The sequence below is a fragment of the Arabidopsis lyrata genome (genome assembly GCF_000004255.2).
Source record: "Arabidopsis lyrata subsp. lyrata unplaced genomic scaffold ARALYscaffold_3, whole genome shotgun sequence".
In the NCBI taxonomy this organism is placed as follows: Eukaryota; Viridiplantae; Streptophyta; class Magnoliopsida; order Brassicales; family Brassicaceae; genus Arabidopsis; species Arabidopsis lyrata.
The window spans coordinates 13,821,062-13,840,803 of NW_003302553.1; the positions used below are offsets into that span (position 1 = coordinate 13,821,062).

Here is a 19,742-nt window from a genome sequence, read left to right on the forward strand (position 1 = left end):
TCAGCGTCGAACACGCGCAGCAAATACATTTTCCCTTTTCGAACTTTTACATAAATGTCGCATAAGATATACATTTTCATGCATTGAGGAACTACCATACTTTGTTCAAAGTTTTAAAATGGTTTCGACCTGTGGTATGTTTCACTAAATTGCAAATTCCATAACTAAACAAAAAGCGGTAAAAAGTAGAAAGATAATTGCTACATTTATAACTCTACTCGTAAAAATTCTGTCATCACTAAGGTCAACAAAGAAACGAATGCAGAGTTGAAAAAAAGAAAGAAAAGAAACAACAGAGCAAACAAAAGTCAATCTATGCTTTGCTTACTCGTTGAACATTGCCTAATACAACAGCTTCAGTGACCAAACATAATGGTTTTGCGTGTCAACAGTCCTTCATAAAACTCCATAATCTTCGCTGATACAACAACTCTTACACTTGGTCTTAATCTGAAACCCTCTTTCTCTTACAGGGTCACTGAAATCAATTGGTTCCTGCTCCGATGTGAAGCAGCTCCTCGGGGATTGCAGCTGGATCTAAGTCCCAACAGTTTCCGGGAAAGCCGCTGGTTGCGTCTTTAAGAAACCAAGACGGCACTTGATGCGAAAACCGCAACATCTCACACCTTGGTATCCACTTCTTACTTTCCTCCCTCGTGCTCCTGTGATATACGGTTTTGTAACCCTCTAGTTTAACAAGTGGGGCAACACACACACCATACTGTTCAGTATACTCATCAAGAATCTCCACCATTTCATATTGGTGCCTCACTTCGTCCGGTGTTGATCCATCCCAGTTCAGTGACCAGTTCTTGTAGACAGCCCAAATCTCCCCAGTTGTGGGGAAGATTCGAACACAACCACCTCTCCCTGTCTTCTTCCCTTTCAAAAGATGCGAAAAGATGTTAACTTGATCAACTATGTCAGAGTTTCGTATCCTGAAATGTCCACACGACTTTGTAAACCCGTATTGTACCCATTTCATTGACCCAAACTCGATATCGGTTTTGGAGCTTAAGTAAGCAATGTCAATCTTAAAGGGTTGAACCGAGAGTACTTCCCTAACCACACAATATAGGCGTGGCATACCATCATCTTCATCATAAATTGCCCATATTTGCCTTGGCTCAAAGGATTCCTCTGATCTGTTTTTATCAAAGTCATGGAAATCAGAGTCTGGAACTGTTATTGGCCCGTTAGTTTTGCGTCCCGTTACATCTCCCAACTTACAGGAGATAACAGTTTTTTCATCAAGTGGTGTCGCATCCTCTGCAGCCGCTGCTGCCTCTGAAGCCAATCTCATGATCTCCAATCTTTGCTTGATATCTGTTCTGGCCTTTTGAATTAAAGGTGTCCGTGTATCCAATACTGAAGCAGCAGACCAACGTCTAGTTGAACTTTGGAGATGAAGTTTGTAATCCTGTTCCATTTTGGCATCCGCATTCGTTGTCTTTGATACTGAAACAGATTTCAGAGGGTTCTCAACAAATCCATTAGCAGCAGCTTCCATAAACACTTTGCTTTTCTTCCCAGGTCTGCCGACCTTAACAGTCGCGTGAGCAGACATGCTGGGCGGATTAGGATATATCAGACCTCCATGTGTGCTTTTCTTCGAGCATGTCCCATTAGAACCATCTTTGACTTTATTTATTCCCGCGCTGACTACTGAGTTGCTGTGCTTATAAGGATACCCATTGGACACTGAGGACACACGCTTCAAATCCAGATTCCCTGGGGAGGTTGTTCCAGCGTACGAGCTCCATTCATATGAACCATTCGTACCATAATCATATCCATGTCCTTGCCCAGGATAGTGCCCTAAGAAATACGTGGAATTGGTGGGCATGCGTGACATAGCATCATAACCATGTGCGCCATAGCCATTACTCGGAGGCGCATGAGATGGAGGCGCATGAGACGGAGGCGCATGAGATGGGGGCGTGTAATGAAATGGTGCACTAACAGGAGCTGGACCAGTTTCTACAGCAATAAATGCTCCACGACAGTTCTTACACGAAAGCCTCTTATTCACATACTTCCTCAAGTACTCATACTGAACTTTGCAAGATGTGCATACAGTCCAGAAAGTATCAAGCCTTTCCGAAGATGGTGGAAACCGATCATATACCGCAGTCCCTGTCCCAGGCATATACTCTGTGCTGTGCTTCTGAACCACCGTGGAGTCGATATGCTTCTTTCTTTTGTAATAAAAAGTGCTTTTATTAAACTCATTAGACAAGAAACTCCAGGCTTCAGATATGAGATGAAATGCACCATCAGCTCCAATGCATTTGTTCTTATCAGGATGAAGCAATACAGCCATCTTTTTGTACTGCTTCTTCACTTCTCGTTTCCCAGCCGACGGTTTCAGTCCAAGTACCGCGTAATAATCAATCTGACCACCACTTCTAGTCTGAGAAGCTAAATAAACTTCAAACGTAGCAACCATCTGAGACACACCTTCCAAATCAGGAAACAAAGACTTTGCTTTCAACGCATAACTCCTAGCGCTCGTGAAATCTTTCTCCGCAAATCTCCTCTCAGCGATTTGTTTCACTCTGAGAGCTTCCTCTCTGTAAGCTTCCATGTAACCAACCCAATATATAACAACAACGCAGCAGCTCTACAAATGGAAACTAACACCGTTCTCGCAAGCTAAAACCCGAAACACATTCCATATTCAAGAACCAAAAGATCATCATTATCTGCAAAACAACATTCACAAGAATAACATAAATCAAAACCAATACCTAACCAACCACACATACAACATTTTCAGACCAGCTTTTACTCAAACAAAACCGAACTTACTAACTTACTACAACCATCCTTAAATTCGAGATCTAGAATCTCCAAGTTCCGTTTTTTAAGACAAAGTTACAAACTTTACATCTTTATATCACCATAACATAGTGAATTACACAATTAATCAACTAGATTTGGATAATTAAGTATATGTGAAGTAAAAAGTAGCTTAATTTTTCTAAAACCTAAAAATTCACGAAATGAGAAAAAGACAGAGAATAGAGTTAGCGATCTTACTGATAAATTGGGGAAAATTACAAACAAAGCTTCGAAATAGATCTCTGAAACTTCTTCCTCCAGAGATTAAGCAGATCCAATCGAAGTAGCGAAAAAGCACGAATCTTTAAGCAAGATTTGGAATCAAGAAGAGCTAATAACTACAGTAACTTTAGGGTTTATGGTTTCAGTGAAAGTTTTATTTTCAGGTAATCGGCGATTCTCGCATCGAGAATGAATCGCCGGAAAACACCGTCGAATCGGCGATCGAGAATTTCGGAAAAATGAAGGATAAATAAAAATTTGGTTTTTTTTTTTTTTTTGGTTTTTAAGTAAAATATTTTCGAGTGAAAGTAAACGGTGCTAATTTGTTAATAGTGGCTCTCTCGACTCTGATCTATGCTATCGTGCACCGTAATGAGGAATGCGCATATTTATTTAATTTTTTTTTATATAATTTTTTGTTAAAATGTTTTAATGTGATAATTTGATGCAAGTTGGCATTTATCCCTTTTGTCATTATTTAATAATTTAACTTTTAAAACAACCACAACCAGTTATTTATTTTGAATGTAGTAGAGTTATCTAAAAAGTTTGAGTCTCAAAGTTATATGAATGTTTTAAATTATATAACTATGGGTTAAAAAGTTTGAGTCTCAAAGTTATATGAATGTTTTAAATTATATAACTATGGGTTAAAATAATAGTTTCATAAAGGTATAGAAAAATTCAACTTTAATAATTGATAAACAAAACTATAATATATATAAACACCATCCAGCTAATAGAACTCAATATGACTCATGAAGATTCATTTAAGAATTTTCACACCTATTAAAAAAAATTTAGTACTTGTTTTTTCTACTTTCTAATAATTATGGGCTACATGCCTACATCTATCACTTTTCCTCAGTTCCCAGTAATTATAAACTAATAACAATTTATTTATGTCACGGTTGTGAAAGGAATCAAGGATGTGTAATTGTAACAAGTTATGGTTGGTTTTTTGTCATTGAAGATATATATTGTTATGGGAATAGTATGTCAATAGACACAGTTCGTACGTGGTTGCGCCTATTCCGAAACTAACTGCAAGTCGAAACATGCATCTTATTTTGGCGACACAACCAAAATGTCTTTAGACCTCATTTCCTCTTTCTCCAAAAGTGGGGAACAAATCAGAAAAAAAGATGTTTCAGGTAGAATTGTATCGTATATATCGTCGCGATTTGCATGCAATACATGACTAACTAATTATAACAAACTTTCATCCGATGAAAGAATAAAGGCTTGGGTTAGATTCAAGAATGTACACTTGTGGAGAATTAGACAAATAAGAGATCCATTTTTCTTCGCTTGTCTGTACTCTTTCACGGTTTGGAGATGAGCTTTGTACATATGTCTTAGCATTTTAAGCGTATAACGTGAATGCAATGGTCGAGACCCAACGAGTTATCTTGTCTGTCTTATAAATCGACAATTTTAAACTAAATAATAACCTAAAACATCCATAATGAAACACAATAGTTTCAAAACTTCCAAAAACATAAGCTCATGAAGGAAATCAAAAGTTGCTACAGTAATCGTTAAACTTGCTTCTGTAACATTTATTTCATTATGCAAGTACTTAAATCATTTATCCAATTGATGACATATATATCTCTCCCTCTAATCACGTTCTATAAACATTATTCTACAACTGTTTACTCTAATTAAAAAAAAAAATCATGATTTTTTCTAAAGATCAACTTACCTTGTTTTCGTTTTCTCTCTCGCTCTCATTCTTTCTATACTCAAATCCACCATTGATGAACAATAAGGTTTACCATTAACTACATGAAGTTTAAACACCTCTCAATCTTGCCGATTCGATTAGATAAGTTCATGGTTTTTTCTTTATATTTGTGTTTTTCTCTTTCTAACTCTTTCTATTTTCAAATCTCATGTTTGCTTCTCTGTAATTTTGTCACTTCTCATGTACTAATTTCTTACTCGTTCATTGATTTTTCCTATAGAATCCTAAATTATACATATTGGTTTTATAAATTTCAGTTTCTAAATGATATAAGATAGTACATTAAATATATCCCCAAGCTTGGTTTATTTCAAAGCATTGGAACAAGTTCTTATAAGTCATAAGATTTAAATTATTTATCTTTTTTTTTCTTGCAGGATTTAAACTATGGCAGACGAAGTTGAAACGAACAAAACATACATTCATCTATAGAAGCCTATCAAACAAAGAAAACCACCACCTCAATGACAGAAGGCTTGCCGCTAAGCATTACCTAGTTATTATTTGTGTCTACACTTTTAATCATACTTTTGCTTTAGATTTTTGTAGTTATATGTTTTAGTTTGTAATTTTTTATCATTGGTTGTACTATTATAATTATAATAAAATGATATAATGATTTCCAATTTATATTTCATTTTACGTATTTATTGAAAAATTAATAATAAATTACAACATTTTAAATTAATTATTGTCAAATTAATTAATTCAAATGACAAATTTTTTAAATCAGTTATGAAAATTGATACTAATTTGACATCAATTGATACAAGTGATAGAAATATGATTATTGGCATCAATTAGTATAACCGTTACAAATATTAACATCATTCATATTAATTGATACAAAGTTTAACATCATTTTTTATAATTGATATATGTTAACATCGATTTACAAAGAATTGATACAAAATATTTGCATCACCACTTTTGGAGTCACTTTTTTAAGTGATGTTATTTTTTTTTGCATCATTTATAACTGATATAAAATTAGAAAAAAAATGATGTAAAACACACATTTTTTTGTAGTGAATGAAAGCCACAAACCCAAAAAAAATATGGGCACTAATAGTGTGTGTGTAGAAGATAATAGAAGAATTTGTTTAACATGGTATTCGAACCACTTCCATCATCTTCCCTTGTACAAGCCATAACAACTTACACTAAACAGACGTTTTGGTAATTTTACGGCCGAAAAATAGATAATTTTTAACAAGACCGCAATGTTTGGCCTGTTTGGCCCATGACTAGCTCGGCCTCCAAAGCTCCAACTAGGATACAAAAAAAGAAGTAGAAATTCAATGACTAGACTAAAGTTGTTTTCGTGACTAGGAGCTTCCCCAGAGTTGGTGTTGCTCGGAGAATTTGGAAGCGGTTTCTTTTAGTCAGTCCGGAAGATTTTCGATGCTTTTGGCTTGGATTTGAGATCGGCAGAAGGGAGGAGGATTCTCATCGCTCCAAGGCTGATCAATGGTGGCTAGTCGGAATTTCAGCAGTGTCCGGCGAAATTGACAGTGGTGCTCGACGTCTTGCCGCGTGGCTTTGGGAAGAACACGTCTTCCACACGTGTCAACATATCTAAATCATATTCGCATTAATATTTATCTTTTATTAAAATATAATTTAGTTTTGGGCTTAGGCTGTTATTTCGTTTGTACTCCTTTGTATTGGACCTTTTGTAATCTGTCCTTTTGGGTTTTATCAATAAAATCAAATGGCTGACAAAAAAAAAAAGTTGTTTTTGTGAATCGTGACTATAAAAATATTATTTACCAAGTGGAAGGTAGTTAAATGAGAAATTGAAAGTAATAACTCAAGGTCACTAGTTCAACTCTACTTTGGGAGAATGATTTATGTCTTTAAAAATTTTTATTATTAACGGTTGGCTCAAGGCACCGGAAAAGATTATGGGACAGAGCCAAAGAAAATTATAAAAATATATAGATAAAATAACTTATCAAGTAACTCACAAAAATCAAATTTGGTCATTCACTCTTGACATCAAACAAACCAATCTATACTATTAATTGCGAAGCATTCCCTAATAATAAACCTTATAAAGTGTAAAAAATTACGAGGGAATGCCATTGGCTTTTTTGCATTCAAAGAGTAAATTAAAAATTTTGTTTAAGGTTAAATAAGACAATTTAATGAGTTACAGAAAGCGGATCCTGGGTTATTATTTCGGATAAACACGCGGATCCTATGCAGCCTGATACAGTCATTGACTCGGATCCTTAATTCGACCTGTTTCCCTGTCGATAAATGTTTAAACGGAATTATTTCACTCCATATTCTCTGTATCTGTTACAGAAAATAATTGCCAAAAATATTAGTTCAGATTTCAAGAGATTTCTATAATCTATATAACTAACATATCTAATCACTTAATTCTATCATAATAATCGCAGATTAGGCAAGCAACATAAATAAATAAATCAATATATATTCGCTCCACTGATTTTAAGAAAGATGCAAAAAAAATCACGTAATATAAGGAACAAATCCAATTGCGATATAACTGTTTTCAATATGATCTAATCTCAGTTATTATATTTACCTAATTTGAAAATTACGAAATAATCTAATCCTATCAAATCAAGCATATTCGATTACAGATTGTTTTAAATTCTAATACGCAAATATATTTTCATGTTTACAAGGATAAACCCTAAAAACGAGAGCTGTATCGACTAATAGTATATATATAGTAAACTCGATTACACCTCTCAGAACTCACAATCATTCAAAGCTTTACTTCAATTTCATCTTATTTTATTGTTTTAAAAAATGGATGCTAATCTTCTTATCACTGAACTTGCTAACGTGAAACCTTTCAAAACATGTTGGAAAATCTAAGTGAAAATCGTTCACTCCTTGACTCGATATACTCAATACACAGGAGAGACAATGGACATGACTCTTGCTAATGTTTCTGTAAGTATTATTCACTTGCTAACGTCTAACTTTTCAAAAAGTATTATTGTTTTGCTTACTACACCTATACACCTATATGTCTCTAATAACCTTTGTTTAACGTTGGCCTTTATCTACCTAGGCCATGTTTTTCACATGAACTGCTCTATGTTGCAGTCTCGAGAGTTAATTCTAAGAAAGGATTAAAAGTGTTCTATGTGAACAAAGCAGGGAAACCACAAAATCAGACGATGAATGTGGTATTCAAAGAAGTGTTTCAAAACCTTTAAAGATATGCGGTTTAGCTCAGAAGGATAGAAGTATCATTAAATATTACCTCTGTCATCTAATTTTGGTTATTTACAATTGATTTTTACTAACATTATTTTTTTTGCTTTATGATTTACAGGGACCGACCATGTTTTTCAGAAGAACAGAGTTTTTCAAATTAGATATTTGAAGAAAAGCAACGTTTTTTCTTTTTCTTGCCTACATTCAATAAACTTATCAACTTCAAGAATAAAGTTGATAGTGTACTCATTTCTTTTATACAGAACTTCATACCTTATATAAAAAACAGAATTACTTTGTATAACCAAAGTAACAGGTTTGCTTAAGTAATATTATGTCAACTTTTTCAGGCTCAGTAGCAGTAAAGGTTAAAACTTAATATCAAACAACTTTTCAAAACGTAAAAACTTAATATCAAACAACTTTTCAAAACGTAAAGTAGTTTTCATCTATTATATACTACTATCAATTTAACATGCTAAGGCTATTACGAATATAAACACTAACCTGTTACTCTTATTTTTCTGGATATCTCCAATGCCAACATTTCTCTTCCCTTCTCCATATTCAAATCATACTTGCAAAGGAACCTCCACCTTAAAACATTTAATTTTGTTATAAACAATTTAAACTTTTAAAATACTTATGAAACAAAACCAAAACTATGTTATATATATTATCTACTAGATCGTGTAGTAAGAAACAGTAGTAAATGTAAGAAACGAAAGCTTTTATATAAATTGAGATCTCACTAACCTGAAAAATAAAGATTCCAAAATAGCTACGATGACAAAATCTTTGCAGCTCTTCCAAAGGCTCATGTGACTCCCAAAACAGCCTTCATCTGAACAACATATACACAGAAGTTTTCATAGAGTAAATCAATGTGCTATATATATATAGTCTCTTAACATTAGCTCAAAAAGAGTATCTAAATCAGCAAATCTATAAAACAAAACTTTAAAAGTTGACATCTCACTAACCTTTAACAGCTTAATTTCAGAAAACTACAATGACAAAATCACATATTATCCTCCATAGTCTTCATTTAATCGTAACTCATATATCACCTGAATAGACAAAAAAAAAACAAATCAGATTACAGTTAGTACAAAATCTACTCAATTACGTAAATTTCAAACAAAATAGTGCTCTGTATACTCGAGATTAACGGTTCAACTTAAGAAAATACCTAAATTTTAAAATAGCTTATTGAGAATAATTACACATATAAGATCCTCTTACTTGCGAATCCGTGGCGAATTTATACTATTAAAACTGAATATTTCAAAGATTGCAAATTCAATCGATATATACAAAATCTGTAAAACTATAAATCTGATTCAATATAAGGCTTACCTATACACATGATTCAAGAATTGAACAAGTAGAAGTATGAAAGGAGACAAAGTACTGATTTTTCTATGAGAAATCTCGCAAATGCTTCTGGAATTCGAGAGATGTTCATCGTTTTGTTCGGTGCATTTTTTTTTGGGGAAATAAAGAAAACGAAATTCCTAACAAAAAATATCTGTCCAAATATTACATTTTTTTTTGGCATAATCCAAATATTACATTAATAACATGTATTAAGATAAATAACGAATTAAACAAACAAAAATACTAAATGGATTCAGGACTGTTAATAATGAGCCTATATGAATATGTCATTAAGCCCATTTGAGTGTTCTTCGTAATAAGAAGTGTGGCCTGTCAACTAACATATTTTTTCCATGGCTTTCAAAATTTATACTAAAATTAAATAAACACTAATGTGAATTCAACATAATGTTATTATACAATTATTACATTTTTAGTTTATTACAATAGGGCACTATAGTTTCCCCTATTACACATATTCCTTATGAAAATATACAAATTCTCTTTTGTTAAGTAAAACAATTTTTGGTTATCCCATAAAACACATATAAACGTTCGAAATAAAACATCGCAACATTTTTAAAATTAACAAACAAATATACTCCATCTACTATATATATCCTATTCGAATACTAACAAACCCAAAAGAGTATATAATATATTACAAAAAAACGATGTAAAAAACTGATTTAAGCAATTTCAACCAGCACGTAAGGATCTAGTATTGTCTTAAATAAGAAAAGCAAAGACATCACAAACACACAACAATTGCCATAAGCAGTAAAACCAATCTTTGAAACACATACTCATATCTTAAAAACAGCACCTATATAACAACAAACGATAAGAGAAATTATTTTTGGAGGAAAATTTTGATTTTGAACATCTCGCTCATACATTTTGATAAAAAAAAAAAATGTCATAAAAAAACTATAATTTACCTGTTTTTGGCCAAAAATATCTTCATCTATTCCATTAGATAACTAATTCTTCAAATTTTACGTTTATCAAGTCATTTTAGTTTCGTTAATCAGTAATAACGAGCTAAAATTATCGACTAACAACGGAGATAAAATAGTTTGATCAAATTTTTGCTAAATAAGTTTGGGATTGTCTGTAAAATTCTTCCTCTTCTTTTCCCAAAAACCCAAACTCGGCACATAAATAAATAATGCTAAGCGCTTGCCGACAAAAAAAAAAAACGCTTTTACGAAATGTTTTGCTTAGGACAAAACGACAGCGTTTTTAGAACAATCCGACAGAATTATTCTCTCTCTCTAACATATTTATTCGCTGTTTCTTCCTTACAAGGAAGACCGATCACGGACAAAATTTTGCAGAGACATTATAGACCAGAACATTCATGTTGCTTCAACTCCGGTTTTAGGTATTAATTTCTTCTTTCAATATGTCTGCTCAATTGCTTCCTTCAATCTCTAATCCCAATGTCTTCGTGATACTTCGATTCGGGAACTAAATAAGATCTCTCTAGGAGTTTCTGTTTAGATGATTCAATACGTTGACTTTTCTTCAAATTATTTGTTAGATTTCAGTGTTCGATATGATTACCTTTTGTGTTTTGGGAACGATCATCACTAAATTACAGAGATAAAACAGTAATTATTGAATGTTAATATAAAATTTAATCCCAAATTTTGACACTTTCCTTCAATTCAGATTCGAAAATTGAAAGTCGGATTATTGAATTTGTGAATTTCTGTGACATTGCAGTTAGAGGAGGAAATTATTGAAAACCAGCTTGGAAAGAGACAGAGAAATGGCTTCTGATAGAGAAGAGTTTAACTTGTGTGGACCTTCACATCTCACAACTGTTGATTGGTATGTTTGGACTGTTAACCATTTGGTTTAGGATTTAATCTTAGAATGTAACATTCGTTTTTTGTGTATGAAAGTTGAATTCAAGATCAAACATGTGGTTAGACTTATCAAATGGGTTCTTGAAATTTGTCTTTTTTGTTTTTTTAACAGGGCAAATGAAGATCACCAGCGTTGTGTAGCAGCTTGTTTGGTTCAAGGAATATATATAGTAGAGCGTGATCGTCAGCTTAATCGTGAAGGTTCTGAAGCTCTTGCACCTCCATGGTGGGAATCCTTCAACTTTAAATTGATCCGGCACCTTAAAGACGATGCTGATTTCTCAATCTTTGGCGGTATTTATGAATACAAATCGTTACAGCCAGATGTTGTGGATTCTGGAGTTCCGCGGTATGTTATAGCGTTTAGAGGGACTTTGACTAAAGCGGATTCGATAACCCGTGATATCGAGTTGGATATCCATATTATCCGGAATGGGCTTCACCGAACATCCCGTTTTGAGATTGCTATGCAAGCTGTGAGAAGTATGGCTGATTCTGTTGGGGCTTCAAGCTTTTGGCTAACAGGGCATTCCCTGGGTGCAGCTATGGCGCTCCTCGCTGGCAAAACAATCGCAAAGACTGGAATTTATATCAAATCTTTGTTGTTTAACCCTCCATATGTGTCTCCCCCGATCGAGAGGATAGCAAACGAACGGGTTAGGCACGGGATTAGATTCGCGGGGAGCCTCATCACAGCAGGACTAGCGCTCTCCAGAACTCTTAAACAAACACAGCAGCCGCAGCAACAGCAACTGCAACTACAAAACTTGACTGAAGATCCGCTAGAGGCACTATCTTTGTGGCTCCCTAACATACATGTAAATCCAGGGGACCATCTATGTTCAGAGTATATCGGATTTTTCGAGCACCGGGGAACAATGGAACAGATCGGGTATGGAGCCGGAATTGTAGAGAGGATGGCGATGCAGCATTCCTTGGGAGGTTTGCTAATGGATGTTATGGGAGTGAGCAATGCAGTGGAAGTAGAAGAGCCGGTTCATGTCATCCCATCTGCAAATCTTATAGTAAACAAGACCAATTCCGAAGATTACAAGGACGCTCATGGAATACACCAATGGTGGAGAGATGACCAAGATTTGGTTTCCCACATTTACATGTACAAATAGCTCTCATTCTTTTGCTTTTTTCTCATTACTAAGATTTGGCTTGTTCATACATTTGTTTGTTGACAAATTAAGAAAATGATTCTTTTAACTATGTAATAGTTTGTATTAATGATATTTACTTTCACAATAAGATCAAGGGGCCAAGAAGTTGTTGCATGCGTGAGAAAGTTTAAGAAAATCTTTGTAGCACTATTTTGATGTCAAAATATTATATGAAAACTTTTGTAATACCTTTGCATAGACAATATATCTTACCAATCTTTTAATCTTTGTAGCACTGTTTTGATGTCCATGGAGTAACTAAAGAGTTCTTGTAATTTTTGCAGGGCCACCTCTCATCTTAAGAGTTCCTGTAAGAGAATTTAATTTATAACTTTAGTAGATAAAGCTGTGTTTTACTCACTCAGATAACAAGAAAACTATCGGTCTAATGTTAACGTTCATGTATTCGATAATTAAGAAGCTGCATGAGAAAAATTAAACATCTTTCTGATAACTTGAGACATGCATAGATAATATTTAAGTAAATATCATTGTTGGTAGTTTGATTGGCTTTGACAATCTTTAAGCTCATATTCAATGTGAACATTGTTTTAAGGAATCATATTTGTTACCAGAAAAATTGATAATACAACAATGTGAAAGTGAAACTATATAAGATACAAATATTTTACAGAATTATCACTAAAATCTTTTTGTGGAAATCTATACTAACTTAGGGCCTGTTCGTTTGATCATCTGGCATTTCTATCCAGATGGTCCATCTAAATGTTCCATCCAAATGCTCCATCTGAATGTTGTTCGTTTCAATTTTTGGATATTCATTTGGATGGAACATCTAAATGAACTTTTGTTTGTTTGCTTAATTTTTATAAATCTTCATTTGCATCTAGATGACTTTAACAAGAAAATGACTAAAATATCCATACTATTAATCTAATTATATTTTAATTTTAATCTTAGCTATATTAATTTAATTATTGCTCAAAAATATATTTACAAATAAATAATTTCAAACTATGATTTTAACATATAAAAATTAAGTTTACGGTTTTGGCAGAAAAATATGATTTTACGGTTTTAATATGATTTTACGGTTTTAGCGGGAAAATTTGATTTAGCGAGAAAATATGATTTTACAGGAAAATTAAGTTTTGTACTTTTGGCGGGAAAATATGATTTCACGGTTTTGGTGGAAAACACAATTCTTCAGTTTTTTTTATTTTGGCGGAAAAACAGAATTCCGTAATTTTTCCGCCAAAATTGTGATTTTATAGTTTTGGCGGGAAAATATGATTTCACGGTTTTGGTGGAAAACACAATTCTTCAGTTTTTTCGGTTTTGGCGGGAAAAAAAAAGAATTCCGTAATTTTCTCGCCAAAATCATGACTTTATAGTTTTGGCGGGAAAACATGATTTCACGGCTTTGGTGGAAATCACAATTCTTCAGTTTTTTCGGTTTTGGCGAGAAAACAGAATTCCGTAATTTTCCCGCCAACATCGTGATTTTATAGTTTTGGCGAGAAAATATGATTTTCCGGTTTTGGTGGAAAATGTTATTCTTCAATTTTTTTGGTTTTGGCGGGAAAACTATGATTTTGCGGTTTTGGCGGAAAAACATGATTTTGTGGTTTTGGCGGGAAAATATGAGTTTATGGTTTTGGCGGAAAAACATGATTTGGCGAAAAATATGATTTTGCGGTTTTGGTGGAAAAACATGATTTTGCGGTTTTGACGAATTCCACAATTTTCTATCAAAAATCATGATTTCACTTTTTGGCAGGAAAAAACACAATTCCGCGATTTTATGATTTTGATGGAAAATGATAATCCTTGATTTCACAATTTTTAGAGATTTTTTTGTGCAAATATGTGTTTTTTAGAATATAAAATGAGTAATCTATGGAAAATAAACATTATTTGATATATGATTGTAAATGAAGTATATTTGTCATTTGTTATTTTTGGCTGAAACATCTCCATCCAAATGCTCCAATCATGTTCACCCAGATGAGTTTGACAAATTTGCCTAAAATTACAAACTCATTCAGATGATCCATCCAACTGATTCATCCAAATGCTTTGTTAAATTGTTAAAAACGAACATCATTCTTCATCTTCATCCAGATGATCCATATGAATGGAGAAACGAACAGGGCCTTATTCATTTTCTGAAAGACTTGCCATTTGAATTTCCGAGAGACCAGTACTTGTAGAAGGATGTGATTGTACTCTTTCATCTTTAGAGTAACTTTGATTTCAGGTGAACGTTTTTTAGCATACTAAACAAAACGTCGTATACGGTCCTTCATCTTCATTCTTCAAGTTGCCATCTTCGCACAAATTCTAAAAGACTCACACTATCCTTCTCTAAACTGTTATCATCTTAGGGGAGATGATGGAGTCCAATCCTCCACAAGAGAAACCAATAAGGTCATCACTTGACATATAATTGATCTTCTTTTGAGCTCTACAGATATGCAATTTTCTGCTGACTTTGCAACATATTCAATGCTCTTCATCGTTTCTCTTCATTATCTGTAACAATGGTTTCGTCTAATTACTCCTAGAATATTCCATTGCTTAACTTTGGGCGTAACCACATTGCCAAATTGGATCCCTCTTCTCCCAATGTTTTATCAACTGCTTATTTCCTTGTGATCATTTCTAGTAAGATCACTCTAAATCTCTAGCTCCATCCTTATCTTGATTTTAATGTGTATTAGAACAAAAATCAAAACTAAATTTCTTGTTCTTTTCATTTTCAATTAAAACTTTAATTATATATTAAATTGATTAATTATTTAATTCAATAAAGTTATATCATATATATCCTAAATACCGATTTAACTTGTTTTAATGAATTTAAATGTGACTACACTTCTATCCATATGTTATAGTCATTGAAATAATTATTTTCAAAAATGATGAAAATTTTGCAAAACTTAAGAAAAATATGAGCAAAACATAAGATAAATATGATAAAATACAAAAACTATAGATGTGTTTGTAAAGTGTCATGTATGTGTAACGTTAATATCCAAAAATTTGAATTTTTGATTTCAAAGTTTTTGAAACACAAACCCAAAAAAGATTTTGATGTTAAATTCATTAGATTTTGACAATAATGCATGTCTATTTTATATTTAGTAGTTTTTATTAATAAATCGCAAAGGTAAAAAAGAAAAAAAGAAAGAATAAGAACAAAATACTGAGGCTTCCAAAACACGTAAATGTCATTTACAAACCCAGAAATAAGTTGATCATACACAAGTCAGGAGATCATTGAAATCATAATTGGAGGAGCACTCGTATTGATCACCATCAAAATCATGGTTTACGTTTATCAGCTCAAGAAATCTACTATGGTAAATGTTAAGAATGGTAGAAATGAGGATGTTCACACAGTGTTGACACATGGCGATCACGTTTCTTTATGTTTTTTTGAAGGGTGACTTGAGTCCAGATGAATTCGCCGCATCTTTGATGTATATGGATATGTGGCCTCGTCTTTCAGCTAGTCGTGGCTAACATACTCACTTTAAACTCTTTGGTTTACATTTGCAAAAAAAGGAGGGATATGCCTCTTGTTATTCAGACTAATGTCCCTTATTGGTGTTCACATTGGCAGACCCAAAGATAAATTTTACCCGGGTCAAATTTTTTATATAAAAATATCATATAATTAATTTTATACTAATCTTATATAAACACTAAAAAAATCATTTTCAAAAAGAATATATATAAAATGCTGTTATTCTTTAAAGAATTAAAAAATCTATATATATAAAAGAAGCGTTTCACTCTTTCTTTATTTATCCACTTGGCAATTGTTAAAAAAAAATATATATCTATTTTCAATTAAACTTAAAATATAACGTATTTAATCATATACTTTAAATCATACTTTAAATCCACACTTTACTACTAATTTGTAACTCTTATAGTCTAATTATATTAGAAATGTAACTTCCATCACTTATTTTTCTATAAATAACCATTCTCACATCCTCCTCCACCATGTTTCAAATCCTAAATATTTTCTTTGTTTTGTTTATGTTCTTGTATGGATTAAAAACTCAACCACGATATCATTGTAAGAGATTGATTGTATATATGTATATATTAATATATATCTTACATTCTTTTCAATTTTATTTCTTCTTTGTTTTTATGTAATTCTTCTTTCCTTCTTTTTTTTTATAATATACTTTAATTTAAAATTACATATGTAAAATATAATTTTGATTACTATGATAAAATTACATTATTGATGCAGATTCAAAAATATTAATTCCGACCATCGCACAATAAGGGAATCAAGCTAAAGAAACTATCTCCATTTTTTACTTTGGACGTTTGATTATTTCTTATATTTTCATGTATATTTATTTTATTTTTTTAAGTATGCAATGTTTTAACGAAATAAGTTTTTGTAATGTACAATTATCATTAATTCTCCTTAACTCTCTCGTACCTCCAAAAAATTGTAATACATTTTTTTAGTATACTCATCATTATAATTAGTTTTTTATTCAACATATAATTATATATAAAGATCATTAAAATATTTATTTAGTTCAAATTTTGTAGTGTAAGGATTTTCTATATTTTCCTTAACTCTCTCGTACCTCTAAAAAAATTGTAATACATTTTTTTACTATACTCATCATTATATTTAGTTTTTTATTCAACATATAATTTTATATGAAGATCATTAAAATATTTCTTTAGTTCAAATTTTGTAGTGTAAGGATTTTTCTGTATATATAAAAAAATTATATTTCATTTCTAATCTAGCTTGTACTACAAAGATGAAATCATTAGAATTAAACCTAGCAATATAACTTAAATTAAGGGGAATATAAAAAGAGATTAAACAATGAAAGTAATCTTTGGGATTTTTTTGTAAAGATTTTGATTGCACTTCGTATGATTTTATAGGAAATGTATCTACTTTCTTATTTACAAAATAATTTGGAAAATACTTTAGGTTATGTGTTAGTTTATATCAACAACTTAAACTAAATATTTGAATATCATTGTAAATTTTCATTTTATCACTAATAATGTTTATTTTACGTTGAATGCTCAAAAATACTAACTAAAATTATTATCATAGTTGAACAATAAAAAACCGAATAAATTCATGAGATTTATATGTTTGATTATTAAATAAGTTATATATTTTGATATTGTATGATTTGAATAAATATATGTTATTGATTATTGACATTTAGGAAAATTATTTGTTCTATATTTTTAAATTATTATTAAATAAATTAACATAACTGATTTTACAACAGTCCGCGCAAATGTGCGGGCTATGACCTAGGATATAAAACATAAAAACATGTTTATAAAGTTGAAATAGGGAAACAAAATACTAAAAAGTGTCACACTAGATGTTTGAACCCGAGTTTTGGTATGTCAACTCCCTGGGAATTACCAACTGTGCTGTTGGAACTTTCTAAATTAAAATGCACGAAAACTTATTTCACTATTTTACATAGGTCAGGTGACTCACCTCTCTTCTCAGTGGGTTCGCCCCTGGGTGTTCACACCCACAGCTGGTTCATTATAGTGGATGCTCATGATCAGTTCAAGGGTTCGAGACCTTTAGGCCATTTTTTTCCCTTGCTTGTAGCATTGTTAAACTTAAAGCCGGTCTTGTTCACACCATCTCCAATAATGGCCTCGACAAGTTAGGTGTAACGCTAGCTTTCGAAAGTTATATTAGGATCTTGAAATCTAGCTTTGTGGTCCTAACCCACGATTTATATGCTCTTTAGGATGAAGGTCTCATACCCAAATTTGCCAAGATTATGGAAATGACTCACCACGGTATCTTCGACCTACTAAATCGTGAGCATACGACGAATCGTCTTCAATGAAAAATAGATAATGACCATATTGATCTGAGCTCATTCTTCAAGGTAAGAAATCAAGCACTTAGTCATAGCTAATACCGTTTTTATGATTCTCACGTACGTGCATTTATCTCTTCTTTTGTTTCTTGGATTCAGTTGTGATTTTACACCAATTGTTGCTGGTTGTTTTTTTAGTTCTTCTTTACTGTTAAGCTAAATGTAAGTACCAAAATGGCTTAACAAGAAGGATAACAGAAGGTGATGAGATTTAGAAGAATTAGGGGTTGAGAAGAAGAAGAAATCAGAAGAAGAAGGGGAAGGAGAAAAGAGAAGAGAGAAGAGTTTAATTCATTGTTATTATCTTCATCGATAAGTGTTTTACAAAGACTAAGGAAGAGTTATATATAAGAAACTACTATAAGAAACAGGCTAAACATTAAGCCTCATAAAAGTCCATAAGGCCCACTCGTGATCCTATCACTAAACTGAAGTATCATAATCTTCTTTCTATTTAAGCTACTGATTAAAACATGAGAAAATTTTGAATTTTTTTTTTTTTTTTTTGATATACCCGATCGGCTGATCCGGTCAGCCTCGGTAGGAACGCACCGGAGTGCTACAGAGTGGACTCACTACCACCCCGAAGGATGGGCTACCACACTGCCTAACCGAGTTTGGAATGCTTTCCGACTAATGCCCGGGGGTAGCTGGATCGCCTGTTACCAGACTACCAGGTAAACTGCCTGGGCCGAAGCCCAAGCCCAGACTTCCCAACAAAGTGTTGATAACAGCGAGGGAGGAAGATCGAACCCGGGTTCGGGGATTTCATCCTCAACTCCGGACTCGCCCTACCACTCGCCCACCACCTTGCGGGCAATTTTGAAAATTTTAAAACATGATAATAACGATCCTATCACAGTTTGAAAATTTTCAAAATTTACTTCCTAACCTCTGTAAACTTTTTTGTGTGGAGACAAAGTTTAATATGAGTAGTACTAGTTTATTAAGTTTATAGATCCTAACCTCTATAACTTCTCTTTATTGATAATGTAAACGATGAATACACAAGCACACCGATTACAAGGAAGATAAGCCGGTAACGATAAAATCTCAGATCAAGCTCTCATGGAGAACTCAACCTCAAGATTCGGATCATCATCTATATCGATCATATATAAAATCCAGAGAGACTCATATCGTCTTCTTCACTCATCAACAATAAGCATAGTCCATCGTATAATTCTCCGATGACTCGTTATACTCCTCTAAGCTTCTCAAGGGTAAACCTTCTAGTCCTAGATGATTCCAAGTCTCTTCTTAATGTGCCAACTAGGCTCTATGTCACTACTTTGTGTTGTCTCCAATTCGCATCCTTCTAGTACTCAAGACATTTTTTTATATAACATCTGGATTATTGAATTAAGAGGAAGTAACATAGTCATAGTTAAATTAGAGAAAATGTGAA

At 32.7% G+C, this 19,742-nt stretch overlaps 2 protein-coding genes and 1 long non-coding RNA gene across 3 annotated transcripts; 1 reads left to right on the forward strand and 2 right to left on the reverse strand.

The window, feature by feature from the left end:
- Nucleotides 1-179: 179 nt before the first annotated feature.
- Nucleotides 180-3,394, reverse strand: LOC9319752. Its single transcript, XM_002885748.2, has 2 exons — nt 3,043-3,394; nt 180-2,705 (listed from the first exon to the last, which is right to left on the reverse strand). Exon 2 carries the CDS (start codon nt 2,585-2,587, stop codon nt 485-487), a length of 2,103 nt encoding a protein of 700 aa, XP_002885794.1. The 5' UTR covers nt 2,588-2,705; nt 3,043-3,394; the 3' UTR covers nt 180-484.
- A 3,493-nt stretch (nt 3,395-6,887) lies between these two features.
- Nucleotides 6,888-9,633, reverse strand: LOC110229751. The gene is made up of 4 exons (XR_002333137.1): nt 9,383-9,633; nt 9,007-9,093; nt 8,531-8,867; nt 6,888-7,120 (listed from the first exon to the last, which is right to left on the reverse strand). It is a non-coding gene; the product is annotated as an uncharacterized LOC110229751 (long non-coding RNA).
- Nucleotides 9,634-10,649: 1,016 nt separating this feature from the next.
- LOC9321861 (GDSL esterase/lipase At4g10955) lies at nt 10,650-12,585 on the forward strand. Its single transcript, XM_002883639.2, has 3 exons — nt 10,650-10,790; nt 11,135-11,242; nt 11,393-12,585. The coding sequence occupies exons 2-3, from the start codon at nt 11,181-11,183 to the stop codon at nt 12,405-12,407; spliced, it is 1,077 nt and encodes a 358-aa protein (XP_002883685.1). The 5' UTR covers nt 10,650-10,790; nt 11,135-11,180; the 3' UTR covers nt 12,408-12,585.
- The last annotated feature ends 7,157 nt before the right edge of the window (nt 12,586-19,742 follow it).